Here is a 22,580-nt window from a genome sequence, read left to right as displayed (position 1 = left end):
GTTCTAAGTCATTTTGATACCTGCTCAAAAGGGATATAAACTAAGTAATTTACAGATTCTGACCAGTTTAATCTAGTTTTCTGATCCACAATAAATTAAAATAACTTAAATCTTTACAGCTATTTTGTGGGAAAATGTATACTGCACAAAACCCAACAATGAATAGTTTTCCTGCAATTTCCACTTTACCACCAGTTTAAAAGTGAAACGAGCAATTTAACCCAGGTGGGTTGAAACTATGACTTTTCGTGGCTCTGTGTTTCATAAAAACAGTCCTCGCTGACGGCCGACGTTAAACTCTGGACGCTGAATTCTCGCTCCAGGACAGAGTTGAGGTCGAGGCTGGCATTCTCAGGCTGGCTGTCAAGGGACTGGTGGCGCGTCTGAGCCTTCAGCAGGGTTCCCCTGTCCCTCTTGGTGCTGTTTGCCTTCCGTTTAATGGCACAGAAGTGCCCCCGGACCAGTCTGCGCTGTGGCGCCTCGGGCGGGCCGTCCGAGTCGGGCTGCCGCCCCGCCGGGGGACACGTGTCGGGGTCCTCGGAGATGCTCAGTCTCTGGAACTGAATTTCAATGTCTTTGGTGGGGCTGCCCTGTTTCGGAGTCTGATGGTGGTCCTCGTCCTCATCGCTGAGGATATCGCTCTCTTTGATGAGACTGTCTGAAAAGTCCGGGAGGCCTGCGTGCAGGAGTTTGAGGGGGTCCTGCCCGCCGCCGGCCGGGTGGCAGCCACTGCTCTGGGTGCTGCTGCTCAGGCTGCAGTCGTCGGAGTCCAGCGAGCTGCCCTTGCCGGGCGCGCCGGGCTCGCCGGGCCACTCACTGCGCGAGGGGCTCTTGAGGACCTTTAAGGACCTGGATGAGGCTGCAAGGAGAAAAGCACATGGCCCCTTGTGACAGAAGCAGGTACCAGGATGTGTAACGTTTGCACTGTAAGTCATATGATTAGACACCTGAATTACTTAAGGTTTTATCATCTCACTTCAGTTACCAAGTGTCCTGGAACTTGGGCAAAAAAGGAAAAAAAGGAAAAACACATGTAGGTAACTACAGGTGTGGAAATTTTATCTGAAACTTTACATGGAGGGATTTGGTATTCTTAGATGACCAGTTATCAGAGCTCAATTATTTAGACAGAAAAATAAGCTATAAACTACCGAGGGCTAGAATTCTTATTTTGCCAATGGAGAAATTGAAAAGTTAGTTAGAAACTGAGGTTCCTTTTCTTCGCTAACTTTGTAATTTGATAACCAAATTACACTATTTCTATGCCTACCTTATTTATTTCCCTTGCTGCTTAATTAAGAGAAAAATGCTCTTTCTCTCTGCTGAAACTCCTAACCAACTCTCAGAGATTTAGTAGGAATATGTAATCGTGTGTGCACGCGCACATGTGTGTTCCACTTCTCCTGGGTTGGCGGGGAAAGGAACTCTGAGGGGTTTGTGCAGATAATACCCTATTTTCATGGCCATGGCTTACTTTGGCAAGAGAGAAAAAGTGGAAGATAACACAGTTAATCTGAAGAGGTCAAACTGACCAAATAAGACATACATATATTTTGTAAGTGTAGAAACAAAACCTAAGATAATAAAAGTTAATCTAGAAAGAAGAGTCTAAAAACTTAAGCTCAAAGTTTAAAAACAGGCAGAAGGTTTAAGACCAGTGTGATTTGGAATGTTTACCTGCTGACCTATTGACTGGACAAGAGTGAGTGTTTAGGTTCCTTGACCTTAACGCACTGAGTACTGACTTTCCAGGTGCCTTGCACTGGTCTGAGCACCAGGAATACCGCAGCGAGCAAAACCAAGTCCCTGGATTCCTGCCCACCTCGGTGGAAGACACAGACCGGGTGGCGAGCAGAGCCCTAGTTGGCTGGTTGGCAAGACGGGGATGTGGGGCTGGGGTTGCTATGTTGTGTAAAAGGAGGTCTGGGAGCAGGAGGTGCGTTTAGGTTTCTTAAAATAAAGTTGCCGCTGCTGTCTCACCCCACCCTGTGCATTGGGGTGCTGGTTTAAGAGCTTACGGTTTCCCCTGATAATTTGCAGAGCAGTGACTTAGCGCTGCATTACATGGAGCCTGCCTCCTTTTAGAGAAGCTTGAGTTTTAGTAAATGCACACGAGGCGACCAAAGTTCTCACCTAATTTGGCTGAAACGGGAACACGGTTCTTGAGCGGCACTAGGCGATCCTTGCACGTTTTCTCCAGGGGAAGTTCACTCTTGATGTGACGCCGGAAGTTCTCCCTCAGGATGGATCGGATCACCTTGACGATGTTGGTTTTGCTTTCACTGTCACTGAGGGGGACCAGGGAGGGAGAGTCAAACGGCATTAGTGTCCAGTGTCATCGCGCTCCAAGTCCCTGTCCCCCGGTCTTCCTGTGGCACATTGCTGCTCTCCGGACAGACTGAGAGCAAGTCACCAACCTCTATGTGCTTTGGTCTCCTCACAAAAGAAGTGGGAATGGAAGTCCATGGAGCACCAGGATTTGGGGACATTTTTAATGTGTATTCTATACTAGACCCACAGCTGTCCTTTAGGGTAAAGGGGTGTGATCCTGAAGTCATCCAAATTCAGGAGGGCACTAAAAATAAACCTTTCTAAGAGCACATCGTTCTAGCTTACTCCCGTTGTCCTCCGCGCTGGAAGTCGGTAATACCTGCAGCCCAGCTGGAAGATGGTTTCTGGCCGTCCTTCTGTTTCCGACTTGGTGTGGATCAGCTCCCATGTGGAATTATTTTCCGTCCCTGGTAAAAGGCAAGAGAAACTACAGTGCACAGCTTGGCCAAAGAGGCTGGCGAACAACACTTGGGAAGTGCGAAACTCATCGTTTCGTCACTTCCCAAAACGTCAAATACTCCCAACCCTGATTCTCATCCAGTGGTTCATTCTGTATGTGACTTCCACAGATACTTAGAAAAAGTTAAATACTTCCTCGTTATTTTACTTTTCCTGCTGAAGTTTTCTATCTCTTTGAGTGCTTCCTCCCTGCCCCTGGGTTCTCTCTCTCTCTGTGGAAGAGGTTAATTTTTGCCTGTTTTTCAACCCCGCTCCTTGGAAGGAACGGTAAGTAGGGAGTGCTCGGGTTCTCGAGGTGGAAGAGGCCAACCCCAGGTTGACCCGTGCTGTGGGAAGCACGGGCACGCCAACAAAAACTGAACGGGGCCCAAAATGTCGCGGCCTGCGGGTCCTTTCCATCCGCAGAGGCACTGTCGCCAGAACAGGGTTATTCTGGACGGGTGCCCCGATGATTTTTGTTTAACAGGGCTGAAGATTTTCTTTTCTTTTTACGCCATTTAGGATACTGCTTAATCTTTGAAGAATTTTCTGGTGTATCTAAATTTATAAAAATTTAAATTGGCGGACCTTTGTTTCTTTAACAAATTTTAGTATATCAAGGATATTCAGCAGAAAGAAAAATGTTGAAAAAGTACCGATAGTAAAAATAAGGACATATGAAAGGCATTTGGCTAAGGAAAGCCACCCAGTGGCATTTACTTTTCTTCAAAAGTCTGTGGGGAAACAGCCTCATTTCCCTTGTCTCTAAAGATCAACAGTTTTCCCCAGGCTGCTTTCTCCTGTTCTTCGCTGACCCAAACAGTTCTCCTGAAACGGATTTTCTGGCACTGGACCGCAGGAAGCAATCACCTGCCGTATTCCCCAGTCGGACTTGAAGCGCGGATATGGGGACCAGCCAGCGAAACTTGAACGGGTCCCAGTCCGCAGAGCTGTGCGCAGGCCGGGAGTTCGAGGGCTGTAATACAAAGTCCCCGAGGAAGAGTTAAAGCAGGTGCTGGCCCGGGGTGTGCTGGCACAGTGTGGGCACCCTAAGTTCCCCACCCCCCACCGTGCCAGGCTCCTGGGAGCCAGGTGGATGTTCAGGGTGCAAGAAAGAGCTCGGGCATGCTCCCAGCTCTCGGGGGGGCTCCCGGGCTGGGCGGGGATCGGGCAGAGTCGGGGTTTGGGGTGCAGAGGGTTTAGGCTGCCAAGCGGGAACCACCACCAAGCCTTCTGTCTGAATGGTAAGCTGATGGCTTATAGTACCCACAACTGGCTTTTTTCTTTTCTTTTTTGAGTCAAAGTAAAAGTCACTTGAAAACCAAAGTTACACAGACTCTCATGTGTATGGAGCAAGCCTGGACCATTTTCAGAGACAAAAAAGCTGATTTTCTAGGTAGGTCAAGCATGGGGATTTGTCTCCATCTTCTTAGAAAATGGATGTCTTTTGTGGGGAGAATAGGAAGTACCCAGAGTACTTGATTTGGTTATTACCCTGGAAATAAATACAATCAGATGGCGATGCCTGAGTTCGTAGCTGGCTTCTCAGTTCAACATTAATAGGAAAATACAGCCATGCAACGGTAATTTGATTCAAATTAATTCTTGTCTTACCAATTTCTTTTTCAGTTTGCAGTTTTCTTTATAAACCAATATGACAGCTCTCTTAAAAACTAAAGAAGAGAAAAGAGAAAGTCTTTCATTATTTTATGCAAACTCTTCCAAAGGTTGAACTAGAGCTGAATGTTTTAATAGAACAAAGCTCTTCAAACTTTTGAGCCTCCAAGATCTCACTATGCCAGCCCACGAGTGAAAAAATGGTACGTCTTCTGTTTGTATTTGAATTATGCAGAAGTACCTGCTTATTTAAAAGCTATTATCTGAAGTAGACCTTGGCGCTTAAAAAAATTCTTGTTTTGTTTCATTGAAGCCGGAGGACATGGTACTTGTCTCAGAGACAACACACTGTCTACCCTTGCTGTGCCGGCTCTCAGGGAGGATTAAGACACTTTGAAGTGCAGCAAACTGTTAAGTCAGCAGGTTTCAAAATAGCCTTGGGAGTTCTTTTCCTGTAACACGTGGGGAGAACCATGAAGCCAAGCAGCAGACGGAAGAACAAGGTAATGCGTACACAGAGCGATGGAGTTTTAAATGGTTAAGTCAATAGATGTAGTGATTCTAGCTCCTTCAGGAGCCTGGGAGCTGGCTGGACTGGTGGGTTGGTAAGTGCCTCATTATTGCCCGCCTCTTGTAGTTTACAGTCTTGGGAAAGGAATACTAACCAAACACTGTGAGCTCCAGGTCCTTTCTGGCTTTTCCTAGAGACAGAAACGGGTTCAACCAGGAAACTGTAGAGTGCATCAGAAGCTCCCCCATTGAAAGTTCTGTGACCTAAAACACAGGAGATGGAGATGTGGAAACCTGTGGGTAGGCCCATGTCGGAGAGTGAATCACATATAATCACATATGTGTGGTCTTTGCTTACATGCAAGTACATTCAGCTTGATTTTTAAGGTCCATATAATGGGGGGCCTTAAATAATGGAGGGGGCGTTTTTTATAGCTTTTTTTTATCCTCGTCTAGAGAGCGAGGAATATCAATGCAAGAGTGAAGCATCGATTGGCTGCCTCCCGTGCGTGCCCAGACCATGGATCGCACGTGCCTGAACCGGGACTGACCTGCAACTTCAGGCATGTGCCCTGACTGGGAATTGAACTTGCAGCCTTTCAGCTACAGGATGACATTCCAACCAACTGAGCCACCCTGGCCAGAGCAAATAGTGGAGGTTTTGAAAACATGAGCCTAGCATCACACTGTTTGGAAAATAACAAACGTGAAAGCATTTTGCTTCAATTCACACGTAGTGGAACCTCAGTTTTCAAACCTCATTCATTCCAGAAAACCGTTCAAGAAGCGATCTGTTCAAAAACCAAATCTCCTCTGTTGGTCGCCTGATGCATGACAGATCATACAGGTATCAGCATGAAAGGGTTGTCAGGTAGAGAATTGAGACCCAAATTTTGTTAGCCAACCAAGATGTTTTTCCATGAGTATATTTGATTGAAAACAGAATTATCTGAGAATTCAGTTGTTCAAGAACCGAGGTTTGACTGCCTTCTACGTGGGCGAGACCTGCCTCTCCACCACAGCACAAATCCCACCGGCGGAAGGTCCGTCCAAAGCGCCCTCGTCAACGTTTCCCCGGGATCTAGGACAGGCGCCATCTCTAACCCAGGAACTGCAATCCAGGCCTGCTACCAGCACTGAAGCTGACTGTGCGAAAAAGCTAAACTCCAGCTGTTTTCTGGCCTTGCCTTTTTCTACTTGAACTACATTGGTTCTTCTATAGAGACTTGAAAAGCTCAAGATGCTAAATTTAGGAATCAGGTAGGAAAAAATGTAGAAATTGTCAAATTCCACTTAAACTACTTGTGTAAGGAAGAAGGTAGCCACCAGCATTTCATGCTAAAAGGGAAAAAATGGAAGAGAAGCAGCTGCAGGCTCTCTGCGGGGTGGGCTCTGGCGACCTCCGCCCACGCTGGTCCTGCCTCTGGGGTGTTCCCCACCCTGCACCCCCTCCCCCAGGAAGGGGGGAGGGACTCAGTGACGCTTCTTGTTTTCTTTTGTACAGTGTTAGCATGACATAAGGTTACATTTTTAAACTAATATGATGAGTTTGCTACATTTATACCTAAATCGTGTGGCTGGCTTATTGTGAGCATTAAGATCCGAAAGAGAACGGCAAGCCATTCCTGCTCCGGGAAAGCCCTGACAGGGTGGCCTAGTCTGAGGGTCACCCCCAGACAGGTCCTGAGGCCTCGCAACGCGGCGACCCACTGACCTCCTTCTCGGTCCCACTCTGCTCCGCCACAAGCTGGTCAAACACGGCCCCGTAGTCCTCGTAGATCTTCTGCATCTCGTTGATGTGGCTTGCTACTTTCTCCATGGCCTTTAGTGCTTCTGCGAAACAGGAAATGTTTGTTGTATTTTTGCTTATCTCAAATCCTCCCAGAGGATGAAGCAGCTCAAGGTTCAAGCCAGGATTCGAGACCGTTCTTACAGCAGTTCTCCTGGATTGACTCAGACAGCCCATGAATAATCTAGAATTACCTCCCAACTCAAAATCTTTTTGAAATGAGGCAGTAAGTAAAAAAGGAAGGGAGTAAAAAGTATCACTCAGCACAACAGCTACCCCCTTAGCTGAGCGCTTTCGCTTTGCCATGTACTATGGGAGGTAATTGATGTGAATCCTCTCATTTAATTCCCACAACTCGATGACTAGGAACTGGAATCAATCCCATTTTACAGATGAGAAGACTGAGGCGCAGAGGGGTTAAGTATCCTGCCTGACTTCCACAGAGGGAAATAAGGAGCGGAGCCAGCCACTGGCCGCAGGGCGCCCGCTGTCGAAGTTGCCTCTCCTCCTGCGCCAGCTACTGGAATCGTGATCCATAACAGTTTTTAACAAGAACTTACAAATGTCTCTGTAAGTGCTTAATTGCCAGGGGAATTGTTGCACTTACGCATGGTGTTTATTTGTAACTTTTTACATGGGCCTGTGAGGGACAAAATGATTTTGTCAAAGCTCAAAAACAAAACTTGCGGTCACCTCCTACTTCGTTCTCCTGTCTCAGCATTTGGGTGACATAGAGGGAGTTGCGGAAGGCGGTGCTTTTATCCGAACCCTTGTAAAGATCACCGTAATGCAAACGAACCTTACAGTATTTGGAATATCCATCATAATTTGTATCATTTACCTGTAGAATTTAACTTCCATTCGGAAAATATTTTGTTCCTGTTCCTTATGATGCAAATGTTTGTGATAGTAAAAGAGCCAGTTTAATTGACACTCTTCTCAGTGTTGTTTATTCAGAAAAAGTAATAACTACTGGGTTTTTCCATCTCCTGGGGTTTTACTACATGTAGTTTAACCGGACGTCCTAGTTTTGACACATGGAGAACAATCACTGTTTCTCTCCAGTCCAACACAGCATCTCTTTGGGGGATACTCTGCTTCCTATCAAACTGAGCGGCTGTGTGTGCTGGACAACCTGCACCTTAGGCCGGTAATTTCCGAGGTGACAAGAAGACACGTCGGCATGGCCTCTGAAGTGTAATCCCTCTTTAGGAGCTTGGTTTCCGAGTCGGGCTCTGCCTGGAGATCTCCACAAGGTGGAGCCTCGCCCAACACAATCGATCAGCAGCACTTGGTGCAGCCAACCCCACAAACCCTCACAGAGACGCAGAATGGGCCTGCTGTTCAGGCCTCACAGCCCCGTCAGCAAGCCAAGGGACCTGACGTGACCCATTTCACGCCACGGGGCTTAAACGATCTTCTCTGGAAATGAAAATGGAATCATCCCTCCAGGTGGGCTCGGGGCTACTCCACCGAGGTGACTGTTGCCAAGTGCTTTGCCCATCTCAAGGGCCCGCCGTGGATCTAGCTTTTATCACACACCACATCCTCCCTAAGATTAACAGTCGCAGTACTGAGAGGTGTTTTAGAACGGGAGGCGGGGAGCGTATGGCTTTGCCGTCCCGTGACGAGCTGTGCCCGCTCCGGTCCTACCTGTCAGGTGATAGTGCTCCTCGCTGTCGTGGTCCATCAGCGACACCAGCTCCCTGAGCAGCAGAGGGTACTTGAGCACCCTCTGCACCGGCTTGATGAGGTAGGACTCCAGCGTGGAGGAGTGCTGCTTGGTGGGGTTGCGATCGTCCAGGAACGCCTTGAAGGCCTTGTCGGTTTTAGCTGCAAGCACGGGGACAAAAGACCCTTAGAAGAGCACAGCAGGACGCATTCACTTCTCCTCCATTTAGCTTTGAATGGCGTTACACATCGTCCATGGCCACAGTCCCCCGATGCCATTCCTGAATAAGTCCCCAGGGTATCAGTGGGCCAGGCACCCAGCTGTCCCCACGGATTCGGCCTCAGAGCTGTGACAAAGCCCTCCAAGGACGAAGGGAGCTCACGAGGCTGTGAGACCAGCACTGTCCGCACAGCGAAGAGGAGCACCGGCCCATGGGAGGGACTGTTACCGGTACCTAAAGAGTGAGGTGGGAACAACCCCAAAGCCCCACCACCATGCTCTCCTGCTCTTACATCATTCCCCTGCCCCCAAAATATTCGTAGGGCAAAATAAACTGGTATTTTTTTCCACTGCCCTAGCATAAACTGTTACGTACTCTATATACTTTAGGGCTACTCATAAAGCAGTATCTTTTTTTCCTTTTCTGTAAAACAAGTTGCTAAGCACTGCAGCCATCACCTCCCCAACTCCAAGCAAGCTAACCCTTCCATCCGCTCTAACACCCGGACAGGTCTGGGCAGCGGGTTCCACATCCAGTGTCCCGGAGAGTGCGCCCAGGGTCCGAGTGCCCTCGGCTTTGAGCCTGCCAGTGGATCCGCCAGCTGCTGCTTTGGACCCCACCTGCGGAGCTGACCAGCTGTTTGGAATTCAGCCACTTTGGAAGAACATATACCCTTAGTTGGGGTTTTGTTACAAAGGCAGAAGCTACAAGTTCTGGGAGATGCAGGGTCATTTTGAATGTGACTGTCCGACAAAGCGTGTGGTGAGATGACCCTTCTCCATCTTCATGATGGAGGAAGAGCTGAGCAAACCGTCGGCGCAGTGGGAGGAAGTCCCCGTGGAGGCAAATCTCTGGAGAACTGGAGAAGACAGAGTTGGCTGGGTCTGGTTAACCGGAAGCACCCCAGGCTCCGTTCTGAAACTTGAGCCTGTTCCAGGATACTCTGACATTCTGGTTTACACCCCAGGGCAGAACGGAGTCAGTGGAGCTGGTTAATCGCTCTCAATGTCCGGTTCAACCCTAAGGTCCCAGGTGACCTCCCCCTGGTTTGAGAAAGTAACATCAAAGAGCAAACTCGGGATCCTCTGACAAGGCCATTAAGATGCATTTGGTGACAGAAAAAGATGCTTGGAATTAGCTTGGTTGCTAATACTCTGTTGACACAACTAAAAAAAAAAAAAAATCAAATATAGAACCCTCCTCAACCATCGGCCATCACCACGGACGAGGGCCCCTATCCGCTGGCTTCTAGAGAGGCGGCACATCAGGACGGGGCCACCGGGGTTCCGAAGGCAGCATGCAAATCCCAGGGGAAGTCATTTTCATCCTGGAGACGTATGACATCACAACAGTTCAAACTTCGGTAGGTTTGCCCCTGATTCCCAAGAACACGCAAGAGAATACAGGTAGCCTGGTGACCTTTCCTGGGGACAGTTCAGATGACCCTAAACAGGATTACATGTGTTTTCATAAGACGTTCCCCAGTGTGGAGCCGAGCGGGGGGACTCCGGAGGAACTGTGTTTGTTCGCTGTTCTCCGTGAGGACGGACACACGGCTCCTTGCTGCCTTGAGCTTCCCGGCCCTGGGCCCACATCACTGACGTTTCCTCCTCTTGTCTCTGCTACCACAGGCCAGAATTCCAAAGAATGGGATAGGAAAGCATCCTCTGAGAGGGACGGATGAGACTTCCACCCTCACAAGTAAAGACGTCTGCACGCAGTAACAGAACAGCACTCCCGGGTTAGGGCATTACAGGGAGAGACTGAACTTCACGTTCATGATGCAGTCACGGCACCTGCAGTATAAAGACTCCCTCCAAAACTTGTCCCCCTTGAAGAGGGCCATCATTGTCATCAAATCTTCAAATACACTCCAGGCTGGACTGACCGGCCGGCCCACTGCTGAGTGCCCACGTGATCCATGCACCAGCCATCCACCTACAGCAGACCCACTGCAGCCCGGAGCCCAAAGCTCAGGCCTCTCTCAGCTCCACAGGGTCATGTCCGCAGTTGGCTGAAGGGGAAGAGGTGATGAGCATTGGCCACCCACGTCTACTTGGACTGAAAAAAGTAAAAGTCTTCCATCGAAGCCAATAAAATAAAGTAAGGCGATGAAAGTGTGGAGAGACAAAAGGTACTTCAGTGACAGGATGTGAGTTGGAAAAATGTGCGTTTTCCCCAGTTCTACCAACAAGGCTTTAGTTTTAGTTAACTCGCTTCTTGTGAGCTTGATGGTGGTTCTTCACGAAGATTTCTCAGGCTTAACAATGAGGTTAAGAAGAAAGAAAGAAAACAGCGTACACTTTCTACCCCATTCAGGGTCTTATGGTTTGAAGTTTACAGATCAAGGAATTTGGCAAAGAAGAATCCAGATGTAACTTAACAGCAAAGTGACACATGGCAAAGCAACACCCCTGCTCCTAGGACATAAATTCACTTTTACCAACAGACCGAAATCAGAACCTTTCCCTTTAATCTGTCAGTTTCAAGGTCAAGAACAGAACACGATCCATTAAAATTGCCCTTATTCCTACGTGTTAAATATATACTTATACTTTGTTAACAATTAAAAATACAAAAAGCACAGCTTCAAACATTAGGAGCCCCTTACCTCGTTCTAGAACCTTCTGCACTTTGATGTGATTAGCACAGAACCCGCTGTACAGCTTGAAGTGGTCGGCATAATAAAGGAAAGAGCCTCCCAGGGAAAACAGCAGTTTCTAGAAAGGAAGGGAGAAGCCGCTCAGAGGAAACTCAGTCGGGGTCTGCGGGCCCTGGCACAGCGTTTGCCTGCTCTGGCAGCCGGGGGGCATTTGTCTTTCAGAGCACTCTGCCTCCGGACGTCAGCAACTAAAATGTGCCCCACTGCCCCGGGGGCACCACGGACGAGAAGGGGCTGGGTGTCCCCAGCAGGTCTGGCGTTTGATTGAAAATTTCTGGCAAAGGAGCAACCATAGGACAAGATAAAGTTCTCTTAACAATATGTCTGACAAAGTGGGACCTACGTAAGCCGAGAGGCTAATCAATGGAGCTGACTGGGCTCTGCTTGGGATGTGCGGTGCTGTCTGTGTACCTGCTTGGCCCGTGTCCTGCCTTCTGCTCTCCTTCCCTGGAGGGACTGCGTGCCTGGAGGGGCTGTGTGCCTGGCGGGGTGGGTGCTCACACTGGAGACTGGGCTCCGCAGGAGAGGAGCTCCGGACCAATCCACCTGCGCCTCCCCGCCAGGGTCACGCAGCTGTGGAGACGGGAAGCAGGGGCAGCTGGTGCTCCTGGGTCAGGCACCATCACCCTGCACCCCCTTCAGCAGATGGGGGTGAACGCCGAGTCACGGTCAACCCCCGGGCACGGGCCATGGCTACCTGAGGAGAGACTCAGACAAAACTGTACCCTGCTTGTACCTCCTGCCAGAGGGGAACGGTGCAGTGGATGCACTCAGCTTATCTTGTCTGTAGTCCAGGACAACAGTTTCTTTTCCAAGGTAGAATTCCGGGCTGTACCCAACCCCTCTTTGCTTAAAGCCGACATCAAAAATACTTACTCTAAACTGTGAGGGGGTTTCAAGTGTGTTAAAGTCAGATGAGGCCGAAATCCCATCTTCCAGAGTCTCCAGAAACACCTTCTGAAATTCAAGCATCTCTGGCAAACTTCCAAAAAGTGACTCCATCTATGTGAAAATCAGGATTTGAAAAGAGGGCATTAGCCACAGAGATCTAGGTCCTACTCTAAATCTCAGACACAGATAAACCCCTAGTCCTTCACCCAGAAGCAGACAGAAGCAGGGCCAATACGGGAGACAGCATATTCTTTCTACATGGAGAGTTTACAGCTCTGATCCCCATGATTCTACAATAACTTTCTAAGTGGATGTAAAATTTTCAGAATGCAAATCAAGGGGGAAATGGAAGTCAGGAGAAAGGAACTAATTCCTGTGACTTAACCTTAAAATGTCACACATTAAAAAGTGACCGTGGGTCACACCTTCTGCTACAAAAGGGCAGGACCAGCCTGCATCTGTGACCTCGTGTGACCTTGCTTCATGCCGTGGAGGCTGCATTCGTGGTTCTGGAGGCGGCCACACTTGGGACTCTCTGAAGGCCCCCAAGTCTCAAGTGTTCTTTGGGGATCAGTAGATACAATCTCCTAGCAGGTCCGCTAAAGGGCAAACAGAGACTAACCTGTGGGTTAAAGGCCAGCAGGAAGGTGATTACATACCTCATCTTGGGTGAGAAAGGTCTCATTTTGAAGTGGCTCCAAGTATAATTCAAAGAGGCAGCTCAGATCCTAAAAGACACAAACAGAGTGTTTAACCCTCAGGTCTCTACCATACCCAAGAGTTTCCAGCAACCCTGGCCACAGCTCCAGACTCGCGTTAGCAATGATGAAGTTCACATCTTGCTGAAATTCTTGACTCTGTAAGTGGTTATGGCCGCTCACCTAATTCAAATGGGTTAAAACCACAATATGTTCAGCAGCTGGATGGCACAGTTTTCTTGAGAGCTCAACCACCTTCCACCATGGGAACCCGCATCTCCCTGCAGGGAGACCTGAGTTCTGCCTTGGTGCTCTGTCAGCGGCGGCCTCCTGCCGAACGATCCGCCACACCCTCGGCCTCAGGGAGCACAGCGCCAGCTCCAGCTGCAGGGCTGAGAGGGACGGGACAAGATCGGGGCAGCCCTTCCATGTTGGGGTGGAAGCACTAACAGAATTTCAAACCCCTACATTCAAATGCAAGGGAAGGATTCCAAATATTAGCGGTGACAGTTTACAACCTAGGCCATAGTTCAGGGTCCAGTAAATGAGGCCCAGCAGTACAGCAGACCGGGAGCTGACTGTATTTACAAAACCCTTTAAATAATGGGTATTTGATTTAATTATTTGAAGTCAAGACTAGGATATAATTTAGTGATAGAAAAGATTTCTTTTCCTTGTCTCATTTATTCAGAAGAATTTTGGATCCTAAAATATACTCTGCCTCCCTCGTTTTACATCTTGGACTCTGTGAAGACTGAAGCATTGTCCTAGGTCCTAAGAGCAGGTGCCCAGGCCTGCGGCGCCTTCTGCTGGTTCCCAGTGAACGCTCCCTGGCCTTCCCTCACTCCCACGCCCCTCGGCAGCTGCTTCCGAGCACGGGGGTCGGGGAAGTGACTGAATCCTGGCTCAGGGACACACAGATGTCCAAATTTCCAAGTCGCATGCAGAGACCCAGGTTAGATGAACGAACAAGTAAAATTCCATGTTAAATGTCAGCAACCAAAAGAAATTAACACATGAAAATTGGGGTGTGCGTGAATCACAAGAGACACTGGGTGCTGGTTATTTCGTCAGAGACAGTGACAGGCTGTTGTCATTCCTCGTGCCGGCCGATGCTGCTCGGGGGGACTTACACACGCGAGCAGTCCGCGCTGACCCGCGGGGGCCAAGGAGCTGCAACACGGGGGGCCCTAAGGAAACAAAGTGCAGGTTTCTCACAGAGAAAGGGGTCCTTCCTGTCTTCTCCCGCAACACCCCTTCTGCTCTCCCAGCAGCACCATGAAGAACTGGCCCTCCCAGTGCCACGTGGCCTCGCAGCCCGAGCTCCGTGGCCGTCCTCACGGTGCCAGGAGGGCTCTGAGGCCTCAAACACCCACAGCGCACGGAACTCCCTGGCTTGTCACCTCATCTCCCCACAGCAGACGCAGGACGAGACGTAATGGGAAATGAAAAAGTCACCTCTACTGCCTTCCTTTCTCCCTTGTGGGACCGAGAGAGGGGGCTGGAGGTAGTTCTCCAGAGCCAGTGGTGGATAAGGCCTTCGGTCAAGTCCAGAGGAAATGACAGTGACGTTAACAAAAGGCGAAGGTCAGGCCTGTCTGGCAGACAAAGGAGGTGACAGGCACCTGTGTGTGCATGCCGAGGTTTAACTCCAGGCGCGGCGCGGCAGTGCTGCTGTTCCTAGGGCACAGCGGTCTCAGAGCCCAGGGGGCTGCCCCAGGCCACGCGGGCAGACGGGGCGGCGCGGGGCTGGAGGCCCGGCCCTGCTGCAAGCCACGCTCCGCTACCGGCCAACCAACCGGGCTTAAGACAGTTCCCAAGCTCCAGAGAGCACTTAAAGCAAAGGAACTGCTGTCCCCAGCTCCTGTATTCTTTAGGGGATGTTTCTCCAACACTATCTGGGAGCTTCTGAGGCAAATACCTGAATTCTTCGGGCTCTAAAGATGCTCGGCGCTACACCCATGACTGCGTGGGGGCGCCGTGTAACGCCATCAGGTCAGCCGTGGGCCGCTGTCCTGCACAGACCGCCGGCAGCCATTGCCGGGGCCCGCCTCGGCAGTCGCTCGCAAACAAGTAGGGCCCCCCTTCCTCATCACCTGTGAAATGATCCACGTACCCCACCCCCGCCCCGCCCCCAGCACAGGCTCCCTTCCCACAGATTGCAAATGACAAACTAGAACATCTGTTTCCATAGCGAAAGCTACCTTGGTAACACAATCAGCCGAGAATCCCAATTTTTCTGAGTCCTCTAAGCCTTTCCACCCTCTCTCCCAACCCCCGTCCTCAGCAGCCGTTCGCTTCTTTAAGGGGCAGACGTCCCCTCGTGCTGGCGTGCTGGCGTGCTGGCGGGGCCGGGGGCAGAGGCACCATCTGGGGACCCTGCCACGGTACCATGGCCGTCAAGGACAGGAAGAGAGCGCGGGGCAGGGGGGCGGTGCGCAGCACCTTCATTACCTTCACGTAGGACTTCTCTGTGTCCACCAGCTCCTGGATGACTTTGCGGAGGCGATCGGCATCAGAGAGGTGGCGGGCCAGGGGCCTCGGCGGCGGGTCCTGGCTCTCCCTCGGCCCTTCCATGCTGTCGCTCTGCGCGTCGTTAAAACTCCTACACAGCTCAGCGATCTGCTCAGCACTCTGAGGGATGACAAGAGGTGGGAAACCGTGACCAGGACACTCTCTGTTATTGCCCCTGGCCACCAAGGGCACAGGCAGTCTCCGCCTTGGCCTGCCAGAGTTTCCGCAATCTCACAGGGGACGGTGCGTGACTAGGGCAAGTGGTTTCATCCGCCACAAACCACACTAGCAATTAAGGTACCGGTATGGAAGGTAGGAGCTTACACTCCTTCGGTATCTACGCCTGATGATTGTTCATTGTCAGAAGGGCTGCTGGGCAGGTGCTTCTTTAGGACTGAACCTAGCGAGAAAGGTGGCACAGGGCTCAGCCACGCAGTACTGCTGAGGCCACTCTGAAATCATGGTGGGTCACTAAGGGGCCAGTCAGAGACAGCCGCCTCGGGTCCGCTCTGTCGCCTAGTGGCTGGCCTGACACAGCTCAGTTTCCCGTACAGAACAGCCCTGGAGACCCAGAAGTGGCGTGGCGCCACAGCCACTTGTGCACCGTTTGGCCGCAGCCCTCAAATCTCACCATTTAGCTCTGCAGTCTTGCACCCAGTAGCAGAGCTGAGTGCAAAAGTGGAGCTGGTGTAGGTGCTAGAAATGGAAGTAGAGATGGAGATGGATAGGAAAGATCAAGTCCCTGCCCTGAAGGGGTCAGAGCCCCGCAGAAGCACAGGCAGGGAGCAGATGACACCGCAAAGCCTGGTGAGCACTGGAGAGACGGGTGGACGGGCTCCGTGGGAAACCTCACGGAGGGGGAGCCTTGAGCTGGTCCTTAGCAGTTGAGCAGCCAGGTGCCAGACCCCGGGACTGGGGGACGCAGAGAGTCTCATTCCAAGTAGTGGGAACAGAGTCACGCAGAGTAAGAGGCGAAAAGGGGCAGAAATGTCTGGGGGGACCAACAACCTTCGACAAGAGTTCCTAGTCAGACTCACGCGCAGCACAGTCTCGCCGTCTCCGGGAGAACCCGTTGGCACATGCCTGCCTGAGCTGGCGGTGCGACGCCCCAAACTCTCTCCTGTCTGCTTCTACCGTGCCTGCAGCACCGTCAGGTCACACTTAAAATGTCTTTGTGCCTGTCTTCCTTTCCATTCTCCCCAGCCTGTCTGTGCGCCTGCCGGCCTGTACGCCTGTCAAGGGTAGGGCCACACCTTTGTCGTTGCCGCCAAGTGCCCAGCTCAGTGGCTGGTTCACAGCAAGTGTTCGGGTCACCTCTGCTGCGCTGAGAATATCACCGACCAACAAAGCAGCTTAGTCCCAATGCAAATGGCTCATACCCATCAGCTTTGAGAACTTTCTGTCTCTCAGCTAAAACTCTCTCCTGCTTAAATGCCCTTGCGCCTGATCTCACTGTCTAGGGCAAGAAGCTGAACACATCAGGGCATCTCCTAATACTCATTTAATTCGCTTTCTTTGCTTGGGTGTTTCAGAACCTGAACAACTTCCACAAGCATATTGGTCACCCCCAGTGGCCTGAGACATGCTTGTTATAAAAACTGTCACCTGACAAACTCAAGTGCCTCAAAGAAAAAGCGGGACATTCTTGCCCTCCCTTCTTCTCCCCCTTTCTGTTCTACCCTCTGCCCCCAACATAGTGCCTTCTATGGATGGAAATACACGTCAACGATAAAACTCAACATTGATCTCCTGAGCTAATCTTTCAATTCAGTTCAACGGGCACCAGTCGAGGGTCTGCTCGTCCTGTGAAGACTTAGCCCATTTCTGCCAGAGGAGCTACGACGGGCCAGGTGGCCGGGCAACCAGCTCGAGCTCGTGCGGAACAAACGAGAAGTGTGGTCCTCGCTAACGAAGGAAGCGTCGCTGTGGAATGGGCTGCCTGGGAGGCTTCAGTGAGGAAGTGGTCCCAGAAGGAACGTGCTCCAAGGGAGAGCCCTACAGAATAAGCCAACGGGGCACTGGGAAAATGAGCCCAGCAAAGAGCCCGCATCTCAGTGACAGCGAGGCTGCCACGGGTATCAGCGACAGAACTCCCCGGCCCTGGGGCTTTTTAAATATAATTGCTTCTCTTTTATCTTCATCCTAACCTTGGTACAAAAGTTAGACCAGCCATAACATGAACACTTAACCTGCAAGTAGACATATAAACACATTATAATAGGATTTACTTCGCCAAAAGTTCAAACCACGTGGACGTACTAATGACTCTCCTTGGATACACGTATTATCAACTAGGTTTTGTCCTTAACTGTGAACACAAGCATATTTCTGGTAATGCCTGTCAGAAGATGTTCATGCTGGGTAAATGTTCAACGAATAAGAAAACACCAAAGAGAGTACAACTTGATCTATCAAAATGTCTCATCATGTTGAAAACAACTAAATCTTATGATTCATTTTCAAAGAAATCTCAACAGTGTTCAGCCGTGCCCTGGAGGCCTATGACATGTAGCAGAAGACAGAGAGGGAAATGCAGCCAAAGGCAGCTTCCTCCTCGCCCAGGACAGAAGCATCCTAAAGGAGCACTAGGCGATGTACCAGTCCACTCCGAATCCTGTCCTCCTCTTCCCCAGTGGAGGATGTCAACCCTGGCCACACACTGCCTTTGTTTGGGAGCTTTAAAAAATAGACATGTCTGGACCAACTGCATCTGAATCTCTGGGGTCCCAGGCATTTTTAAATTTCCCAAGGGATGCTCATGTGTGGCCCAAGTGGGAACAACTGGTCTACCCATCAGCATAGCGAACATTCTGCTTGGGTTTCCCAGGAGCAGTGCTGTCTCCGGCCAGATCACCCTGTCCCCAGGGCCGGCACTGAAGGATGACCAGGTAAAAGGTGCGTGGACTGAGCTCATAAGATAGGGGAAAGCAGACAGGACCTGACCTGTGACCCCGGTGTTCAGGCCTGGCCCTCCACTAACTGACAGAACTGTCCAAGATAATAATACTCAGACTCCAAAACTCACTTATTTGAAATCTCTATACTGGTATTTTTGCACCGCAATCTCAGACAACATAATTTTGTAATCCTGAAAAACAGTCTCCAGAGCTATAGAATCTATATTAAACTCACATATATTGTATAAAATAAGATCTGACAAAATGCACCATAAGTTAAATGGCAGCTGGTGAGATGACAGCTTTGCCATGCTGGGATGTCAAAAATCGCACCTAGCAATGCAGTGTTAAAATAACGAGATTTTAAAAATAAAGTATCTTGCCACTTTAAAACATCAGAATTCATTTCATGAACACTTCTGGTAAGATTAACGTGGAAGAGTCAATGGTAGGTGAGATTTTTCAGAGCAAATGTCCTTTTTGAGGTACCACACTGAAGTGCTCAAGTGTGACACAGCCTGTCCTCACCCTGAATAGGTCCGCTGTTGTCTGGGGACACGGTAAGGGTTACTTGGGATCAAAAGGAGGCAGGGCCCCTAAAAGGAGTAATTGTAAGTGTGGTTTTAGATGGCACTGAAAGAGTCACTTGGCTGTGTCTCACACCCTCCATTCCTAGCGATGGTTACAAACACTGAGCTGTTAAAGGTGGAGTCCTGCGTGGACCTGAGAGGCAGTTTGTAGGGACAGTGACTCTTTGGGTTGGGATATTTTCCCATGTACGTGTTCTGAGGGGAGGGAAAAGCACAGGCAAGATTCAGAAGCCCCAGATTCTAGTCCTGGCTCTGCCCCCAGCCCGCCGAGTGTGCCAGGAACTGAAGGTCATCAGGCTTCCTGCAGAGAGCAGGCCACGCAGGAAAGTGGGACAGGGGAGGAGGCCGGGGCCTCGCTCTGGGGCCGCACCGAGGAGGCCCACCTGGAGCTGCGGGCAGCATCCCGACGTGGCACCTTGGTGGCTGATCCCTGCCAGCACCTCACAGGTGATGGCAAGGTACACAATCACGATGACATTCTCCCAGGGATGCAGCCTGGCCGTCACCTGAGCTCCACCCCTTTTGTTCACCCCCATGAAAGTGTGAAACACCCACCAAGGGCCTCAGTGCACGCTCTGCATGAAACAGTTACTTTTTCCAAGACAGGAGACTGAGCACACAGGCCCCAGCGTTACAACCGTGGCCATGGCAGTGCCTGGCTGTGTGGCCTTGACTAACATCTCTCGGGCTCAGCCTGCTCACCTGGAAAGCAGGCACCCTGCAGTATCGGATCCTGGAGAGCAGTCGATGAGGCAAAACGTGTAAAAAGCTTTGGCACAGCGCCGGGGCTCAGTGACGGCCAGGGCTTGGTAAAAGTTATCTAGAATGTGCCCGGGGATTTCGTTTTCCAATTCCTGTTATTTTTAGAATTGTAGAAGAATACATTTCCTCTGAGTTCCCTGAAGGAAAGGCCAGAAAATTCAAATTTCATGTATTCGGCAGTTTTTTAATTTAGCACCTCCTCTGTGTCAGGCTCTGTTCTAGGGGCTGAGGACACAGCCAAAGGCGGAGACCCTGACCTTCACACAGGAGAACGACAGGGGGCTGGGCGGGGCGAGCAGGACCAGTGAAACGGCATTGGTCTGGTCAAGACGGTGTAAAGTACAGAAAACACGATGGAGTCACTCATGTCAACTAAAATGGCTACCAGGCAGCCATGACACTTTGGTTTAAAGGAAAGTCACCTAAGTCAGAACAGACACATCTGGCAAGGAGACACACTTAAGATATGTGCACATGTGACCAGAGCAGCCGTGTTTGCAGCGCGGGACCACCCACAGGCTCCTGGGGCAACTCTCCACTTGCCATCAGGGTGCCAAGACATTTATCGAAAGGACCCAGAAGGCTGGAGCCCACCACTTTCATGGTAGAACTGAGGAGGGCTCCAGATCCCCGCTGAGACAGCTGAGCTCCACGCCCCAGAGCGCTGCTCTACGCCACACCGATCTCCCTCAGCATTGGCCGCTGGAGGCTCTGCCCTGCTGGACTGAGGACCTCGTCTGCCCTTCTGCCCACCCGGTTCCAGAGATCCTCCCTTGCAAGATGCTAATGACTCCCTTGCCCACCGTGCTGTCTCCTGGACCTACAGACAGAGGCTCTGGGACTCGGGTTCATCATCCCCCATTGACTGCTGCGTGTGTGTGTCACATTTCTCTTAGAGTGTTAGAGAGTAGGACGTTAATGTATGGAGATGTTCTACTTTGAGTGAACCTGCAGTCAATGAAAGCTGAGTGAATAGCATAGCGACTGTGTGTGACTCTTGCCTAGTCCTTGGGCTACGCAGCTAGCCGAGCAGTTGCCCGGCTTGCTCACTTATAGGAAAGGCTGTATCACAAACCTATGCTCATGACACTGGAGGCCAGGCAGAAAGGCGACAAGGACAGAGGACAGAAAGTAGAACGCACAATACCTCAGACAGATGTGTAACGGCTCTGGGGGAAAAAACGCGGGGGAGGCGCAGGGAGGCTGGCAGGCTGGGCTGCGGCTGAGTGGGGCGCAGAGCAGAAGGCGAGGGCTGCGCACAGGCCCGACGGGGAGGCCAGCCCTCACGAAGGCAGAGGTGCTGAGGGGCGCCGTGTGCCAGCAAGCCACGACCCCTCCGTGCTCAGCCGGCACTCCCCCACGAGGCAGGGCAGAGCTGTGTGCCTGGAGGGAGGGACATGTGATTTCGGCGGCTCCCAGACCACAGTGCCCTCCTCGAGAGGAAGCAGCCGATCCAGAGCCAGCGTGAAACAGGCCTGCTGCCTGCCGTCTGCTCAGTTTCTTTATTTAACTAGCGTTTGGTCTGAATTCAGGAATGAGTAAGACATGCACTCTCTGCCAAGGATGCATCCGGAGCTAGGACAGCGCTCTACATATCCAGGTGTCTCTTTCACACAGAATAAGGGGTGTTGCAATGTCATTCTCATGGAATTTATACAATACAGCTTGTCCTAACATAGCCTGTGCCAGGTCCTGCCTTTTCTCTCTCCCATGGCTCCCCCGGAAAAAAAGACAGGGTTTACTTGTGACAGGAACACTGCTCATCAAGGAAGATGGGCGTGGGCCACAGTCTTTCCCTGACTTCTGAACACAAAAACATGCCACCCTAAACAAGAGAGACTTCAGTGGCCCCACGTGAAACAAACAGGTGAGTTAAGGGTGGACCTTGAGAACAGGGGTCAGCACATGGCGACCATCGGGCCAAAGCCAGGCCGCCACCTGCTGTTGCAGAGGAAGTTTTAGCACCACTGGGCCGTGCCCGCTCATCTGCCCGCGTCCCCGCTGCCTCCGCACCTAAGTGCAGAGCTGAGCGGCTGCCAGAGCCTGAAATATTTACTGTCTGGCCTTTCACAGGAAGTTTGCCAACCTCTGATATAAAGAGATGAGCCCAGGGAAAAAAAAAAAAAAAGATTCTGCTTTTGAAACTACGTCCGAATTAAACCTCAAGATAATCTATAGAAGTTTACTCTGAAAATTTTCAGTAAATTAAAGTATAAATTTAAAAATGACTTTCATACCTTTCTCTAGAGATGACAAATGACATCTTAATTCACATAAGATATAAACCCTTTTGTGTAGCATGCTTTCAACTGTGCCTAAAGCAAAAGCAAAACACCTGTGCGCTCGTCTGGCTCATATCCAGGACTCAGAAAACGACTCAAATTCTCTTAACAGTTTTTACTTTGTGTTGCTTTTGGATGCATGGGATGATTCAGTTTGCTCTTCCTGTGATGTGGGCATGAAGACCTATATTTAAATTCTTTCTGTGATTACCTTTTATCATTTAACATTTGTTCTAAATATGTTTATCTAGTGAAAGAAGTCTCTAAACCGCTATCTTTTGACTCACTTTTTTTGGGAAATATACTTGACTATGACTTTTGTTTATCAATACTACCCTCCATCCACTTTCCACCCACAGGTATTTATCTTAGGCCTTACCTCTGTCTTTATTGTCTTCCATTTTTTTCTAGCCCGCACTTGTTCAGATAATCGCATACATTCATTTGACCTACTGTATTTACGGTAATTCTCCCATTAGTGGCGAATGTTTTCCCTTAACACTATCACTCTAGTTGGTTTCCATGTTTACTGCTGGTTTTCTTAAGCACAGTATTTCTATTCAAGAGTCATGTCTGTGACTTTACTCCTGGTAAACGGATAACGGATCACTAAGTTGTCTTTGCAGGAAAGATCTTTAAGTATTAACACAGTCTTACAGTGTACTGAGTTGAGATTATTTTTCTATCTTTGTCACTTTATTTGAAGA

The 22,580-nt window shown here is 50.2% G+C and overlaps 1 protein-coding gene and 1 long non-coding RNA gene across 2 annotated transcripts in view; one reads left to right on the top strand and one right to left on the bottom strand.

The window, feature by feature from the left end:
* Window positions 1-143: 143 nt before the first annotated feature.
* TIAM2 (TIAM Rac1 associated GEF 2) overlaps window positions 144-22,580 on the bottom strand; it is a 175,751-nt gene continuing 153,314 nt past the window's right edge. Inside the window, exons 15-26 of the mRNA XM_054570137.1 lie at window positions 15,283-15,462; window positions 12,790-12,858; window positions 12,116-12,241; window positions 11,189-11,297; window positions 8,339-8,518; window positions 6,611-6,729; window positions 5,052-5,160; window positions 4,384-4,442; window positions 3,640-3,745; window positions 2,651-2,738; window positions 2,134-2,288; window positions 144-859 (exon numbers count right to left, since the gene is read on the bottom strand). Coding sequence (XP_054426112.1) covers window positions 237-859; window positions 2,134-2,288; window positions 2,651-2,738; window positions 3,640-3,745; window positions 4,384-4,442; window positions 5,052-5,160; window positions 6,611-6,729; window positions 8,339-8,518; window positions 11,189-11,297; window positions 12,116-12,241; window positions 12,790-12,858; window positions 15,283-15,462 — 1,923 coding nt within the window. The 3' untranslated portion in view covers window positions 144-236. The remainder of the gene's footprint in view (window positions 860-2,133; window positions 2,289-2,650; window positions 2,739-3,639; window positions 3,746-4,383; window positions 4,443-5,051; window positions 5,161-6,610; window positions 6,730-8,338; window positions 8,519-11,188; window positions 11,298-12,115; window positions 12,242-12,789; window positions 12,859-15,282; window positions 15,463-22,580) is intronic.
* LOC129067868 (uncharacterized) lies at window positions 4,052-4,956 on the top strand. The gene is made up of 3 exons (XR_008528787.1): window positions 4,052-4,165; window positions 4,399-4,589; window positions 4,700-4,956. It is a non-coding gene; the product is annotated as an uncharacterized LOC129067868 (long non-coding RNA).

Source organism: Pteronotus mesoamericanus, unplaced genomic scaffold, assembly GCF_021234165.1.
Source record: "Pteronotus mesoamericanus isolate MK-2021 breed Mesoamerican mustached bat unplaced genomic scaffold, CSHL_Meso_final contig_20, whole genome shotgun sequence".
NCBI classification, from domain to species: Eukaryota; Metazoa; Chordata; class Mammalia; order Chiroptera; family Mormoopidae; genus Pteronotus; species Pteronotus mesoamericanus.
Note: the sequence above shows the minus strand (reverse complement) of the source record. Positions and strands in the feature narration are given on the sequence as shown.